This window comes from Aegilops tauschii, chromosome 5, assembly GCF_002575655.3.
Source record: "Aegilops tauschii subsp. strangulata cultivar AL8/78 chromosome 5, Aet v6.0, whole genome shotgun sequence".
In the NCBI taxonomy this organism is placed as follows: domain Eukaryota; kingdom Viridiplantae; phylum Streptophyta; class Magnoliopsida; order Poales; family Poaceae; genus Aegilops; species Aegilops tauschii.
Genome location: NC_053039.3, coordinates 355,053,542 through 355,058,815, shown reverse-complemented (window position 1 = coordinate 355,058,815; position 5,274 = coordinate 355,053,542). Strand labels below are relative to the sequence as shown.

The window sequence follows — 5,274 nt, the reverse complement described above, 5'->3', positions numbered from 1 at the left end:
TTTCAAATGCTTCCGCTTTCGGTATACGAGTGTACGTGGACACACTCTTCCCCCCTCGTTGCTATGCATCTCGTAGATAGATCTTGCGTGAGTGTAGGAAACTTTTGAAATTGCATGCTACGTTTCCCAACATATGATGCGCACAACTTGAACAAAGTTAAAACAAACTCACATAGTCGGATGCCACGGTTCCACTTGGAGGTGCATTGCATACTTGCTCCAAGCAAGCTGTCCAATGGCTGCAAATATGCTTGATCACGTCCCAACGCCCTTGGAGTGACCGAAAGGTGCGTGGAGTCCTATTGGGATACTTTGCCATCATGCGGAAGTATTGATCTTCGATCCTTTGCCTATACCTCTTGGCAGTTTGAGAAGTACCCGTATGCATCAAGAGACACCGCACTCCATGCCCTGATCAAGATTTGATCTTCCAAGATTGTGTAGTTCTTCGATCTCTGGCTTTTTCCACTTCTTGTTTGCGATTGCTCATACACCCCCTCATCTATCTCCTCCACTTCTTCTTCACCACCATGATCATCCACACCGCCCTCCGTTTCATTGTAATCGAATGCAGCGAACACGGCTTGATCGATGTCAACGGCGTTGGTGTCCAACAAGTTCATGAACTCGGCAGTTGCATTGTTCGAACCACCGCTATAGTGAACGACAACAAGCACGAGCTATCGCAAATGGCGAAAAGCAAAGAAAATTGCCATGACCGAAGAGGCATACCTTCCGGCCATTTCGTCAAACACCTCGCTTGCGGTGGGAGCAGCACCGTTGAGCGGCATCGCCGGGGAACCTCTTTCTGGGCGGAGGGAGTGGATGAAGGAGCCGGCTTCTTTGTTGCCGGAATCCTCTTCCGCTTTACGCCGGAGACCTTGCCGACCTTCTCCGCTGCCGGCCGGGATCTCGCAGCGGCGTCGGCGCCCGGAGCACGGGCCTTCCCGGCGGGGGTAGCCGGATTCCCACCCTGCACGACCACGTTATCCTGCCGCTTGCGGGCAGGCCCAATGGTGCCTTGGGTGACGGCGGGGCCAACATGGCCGGCGACGAGATCCGCCCGAGGGGATTGAGCGTGCGCGACCTCGACAGTGACGAGGGACAGCAGGGAGTCATCCATGGCGGCGAAGGAATGCCGGGGAAGATGCACCGGAGCGGGAGGTGGCGGGGGCAATGGTGGCGAAGGGTGGGGGGAGCGGGAACGGCCGCGCGGAAATGCCCCTCCCGCCAAATCTCGCTGCGGATAGGGGCCAAGCTCGGGTCGTCCTCCCACCACGTGAATCTAGAGGTCGGGGGAGATCTTTTGCCGCGCCCCGTAAAAAATTTTACGGGTCGGACGCGTATGCGGTGTCTGATCGGGTAGGATTTTTCGTGCTGACCCGTATTTTAACGGTTATTTTACGGGTCGGGGTGTGATGCAGGATCTGCTAGAGATGCTCTAAGGCCTTTTTTTTCTTTGGGAGAAGTGCTACAAAGGCGCTGGCCGTAGGGGACAACAAAAATGGCCTTGACGGCACATAAGATGTTTGGGTGAATGCTTGGTGGGAATCTTGTATCGAGGAAATTGGCGATGTACTGCATGGCTGAATTTTTCTTTCTTGTGTCGAGGCTGATGATGTAGCCGTCTGCTGAACTCTATTCCCTACCCTAAGATGTTCTGTGTGAAGGTGTTTTCATGCTATCATTGTTCATTGTTTTTGATATGGCTTACTACTCATGCCAAGTGGTGTTTTCATGCTATCATAGCGTGTAGCGACCCCTGACTCTGAAACAAGTATAGAGGCTGATTGGTTTGATACCAATATTTGACAAGGCTGCATTATTGAAATAAAAAATAAAAAATCAAACGTTGTCGAAAGTTGACAATTTTTTTAGAGGTTGACAAAAATCACTTGGTAGCCTATTTTTTCAGACTTGTCAACATTTGGCATGTCAATTGTTGACAGCAACCAATCAGCATCCTAATTCATGCACTTTCCGTTTTTTCTCTCCTGGTTATGGTCTTGCTTTATTAGCGTTCTTGCCGCCCCTGATCGCTATATGGAGAGAAATTCTTTTGGTCTGTACCGGTGGTGGTGGATGCTGTGCAGCCACTCAATTTCGTGATGAAATTGAGGGCCCGGTGTGGGACTCCTTGCATATATATGTATAATCGAAAAAAAAAGAACCTCCGGGTGGCAATGTACGTCGACGCGAGGCGCGCAGAGAGCGGCGCCACGTGCACACGCTCCCGCTCAGTGCCTTGATGGCGCGATCACTGATCGACCGGCGCGAGCTGGCCAGGAGGCCATGTCGGCGTCGTGCGTGTCGCGAACACCTGATGTGATGGCGATGTCACTCGCCCCCGCCACTGCCGTCACTCCCCTCTGAGGAGCTACAAAAGCTAGCTCGCGCATGGCTTATGCTATGTGTAGAGAGAGCTCTTGTTCCTTGGGCTTAACATAGGTACAACCCTCGCTTGACTTGAATTCCCGGAGAGGAGAGGAGAGGAGCAGGAGATGGCTGGCAGCATGGCTCCTCTGGGAGTGAAGAAGGAGAGGGCGGCGGAGTACAAGGGCCACATGACGTTCGCCGTCGCCATGGCGTGCATCGTCGCCGCCATCGGGGGCTCCATCTTCGGCTACGACATCGGGATCTCCGGTACGTACGCACCCACCTAGCTAGCTTGCTAGTGCATGAACAATCATGATCATGTTGTTCCATCCTTTTCTTTTATCTCAGTCGAGTCACTTGGGGGCAACTAGATTATTCTAGTTGGAAGAGACAACCTCTAAGCGAAGAGGGCAAGAGGCTACCTTGCTTAGAGGCCGAAAGCTGCAAACATGCATATGGAGACCTCCTATGAGAGGAAGGAGAGTGTTTGGAGGCAGCAGAAGACATTCACAACGCATGCTATTAGACGACTAGTAGAGTAATCACGTAACACGCTGCAGTGCCAGTGCCAGATCCGAAACTTTGATTTCAATCCCAAACTCTTCATAATTGTGTGAATTATTTTCATAAATATCAAACTATTTAAGCGATCGAGTTCTAGACAACTTGTAATATCAATTGACATCACAAGTTATGTGACAAGGCATATGACCACACACGACAAGTTTATGAGGTACTAGTTTCCATGCATGCACTAACGGGAAAATCCCTATGAGACGGATCAGACAATGGTTTGGGCTAAAAAAAAACTTTTTTTCCTTTTTTTGAGGGAATTTTTTCCTTCTTTGTGTTCATGTCATTCCGTGTCTCACTTGTTGCGCATATCGAAACAGGAGTGAACACCATGGACCCGTTCCTTGAGAGGTTCTTCCCGGCGGTGTTCCGGCGAAAGAACTTGGTGACCCTGAACAATTACTGCAAGTACGACAACCAGGCCCTCTCCGCCTTCACCTCCATCCTATACCTTTCCGGCCAAGTCTCTACGCTTGCAGCCGCACCGGTGACAAGGAACTATGGCCGTCGCGCCAGTATTATCTGCGGCGGCATCAGCTTCCTTATCGGCGCAGCCCTAAACGCCGCGGCTGCGAACCTCACGACGTTGATCCTCGGCCGCGTCATGCTTGGAGTCGGCATCGGTTTCGGCAATCAGGTGTGGTAAGCTCATACATACGGCGAGTGGGCGATTGCATGTGCTTGTAGAATTGCCACTTCAACAAAGTTCTTGGTGCCATCATAGGCTGTGCCGCTGTACTTGTCGGAGATGGCGCCGGCGCACCTCCGCGGCGGGCTGAACATGATGTTCCAGCTCGCGACGACGCTCGGCATCTTCTCGGCGAACATGATCAACTACGGCACGCAGAAAATCAAGCCGTGGGGGTGGCGACTCTCGCTTGGCCTCGTGGCAGCACCGGCGCTGTTGATGACGGTGGGCGGGTTCCTCCTCCCGGAGACGCCGAATAGCCTCATCGAGCGCGGGCACGTTGAGGAGGGCCGGCGCGTGCTGGAGCTGATCCGTGGCACCACGGACGTCGACGCTGAGTTCACGGACATGGCGGAGGCGAGTGAACTGGCCAACACCATCAAGCATCCGTTCCGGAACATCCTCGAGCGGCGCAACCGGCCGCAGCTGGTGATGGCCGTGTGCATGCCGGCGTTTCAGATCCTGACGGGCATAAACTCCATCCTGTTCTACGCGCCGGTGCTGTTCCAGAGCATGGGCTTCGGCGCCAGCTGGTCCCTCTACTCGTCTATGCTCACCGGCGCCGTACTCTTGTTCTCCACGCTCATTTCAATCGCCACCGTCGACCGCCTCGGTAGGAGGAAGCTCCTCATCAGCGGCGGCATCCTAATGATCATCTGCCAGGTGATCGTGGCGGCGATACTGGGGGTGGAGTTCGGCTCAGACAAGCATCTATCGCGGGGCTGCTCGACCGCGGTGGTCTTCGTGATCTGCCTCTTCATGCTCGCGTTCGGGTGGTCGTGGGGTCCGCTAGGGTGGACGGTGCCGAGCGAGATCTTTCCGCTGGAGACGCGGTCGGCGGGGCAGAGCATCACGGTGGCCGTCAACCTCTTCTTCACCTTCGTCATCGCGCAGGCGTTCCTGTCGCTGCTATGCGTCTTCAAGTACGCCATCTTCATCTTCTTCGCCGGCTGGATCGCCGTCATGACCGGCTTCGTCTATGTCTTCCTGCCGGAGACCAAGGGCGTGCCGATTGAGGAGATGGTGCTGCTCTGGAGCAAGCATAGATTCTGGAAGAACATCATGCCGGCAATGCCGACGATGCCGCTCGAGGACGGCTGGGGACCCGGTGACGGCCGTGGGGATAGTGATCTTGCAGGAGCTGATTGCAACGTCCACAAGTGAAGATCATTATCAACGGACAGCGAATGTTTTGATAGGAGCACATGCACGCGTCGTACGTACGCCTAGATACCATGCGCAGGGCGTGATCACCATTTGTCCTAGCGTGCCTAAGGAGACGCACATGCACATATATAGTGGTACTAGTGTGGTGTTAGTCATCTCCAGTATTTTGTACGGGATGCCAGTTTGTGTATTTGACCTATGCCCTCTCGGTCTCTTTCGATCGATGGAGGTAAGCACTCCGATCTGTGCATTCTATTAAAACGGATCACTAAGCATGTAATTTAGAGGTGACAAAAATGTATGTCTACAATACGTTATATCTTAGTCTTATCTTTAATAATAATTAGCTATTCCTAAAAACATGATGAAACATATTGTCCTGAGAGATCATCTCTTAAATAAGAGAAGACAAATTTCTTCTTATTATTTCTCTTTCCTTCGCCTTAGCATTTATCATACGTGACACTTCT

The 5,274-nt window shown here is 52.6% G+C and overlaps 1 protein-coding gene across 2 annotated transcripts; it reads left to right on the top strand.

Annotated features, from left to right (window-relative positions):
- The first annotated feature begins 2,352 nt into the window (after nt 1-2,352).
- Nucleotides 2,353-5,065, top strand: LOC109731884 (sugar transport protein 7). 2 transcript variants are annotated; one of them, XM_073500387.1, is made up of 3 exons: nt 2,353-2,643; nt 2,725-3,586; nt 3,674-5,065. In XM_073500387.1, exons 2-3 carry the CDS (start codon nt 3,230-3,232, stop codon nt 4,799-4,801), a joined length of 1,485 nt encoding a protein of 494 aa, XP_073356488.1. In that variant the 5' UTR covers nt 2,353-2,643; nt 2,725-3,229; the 3' UTR covers nt 4,802-5,065. The 2 variants fall into 2 exon arrangements, with proteins under 2 accessions (XP_073356488.1, XP_020146649.1); XM_020291060.4 differs by having other exon boundaries at nt 2,357-2,643; nt 3,270-3,586.
- Nucleotides 5,066-5,274: the final 209 nt, after the last annotated feature.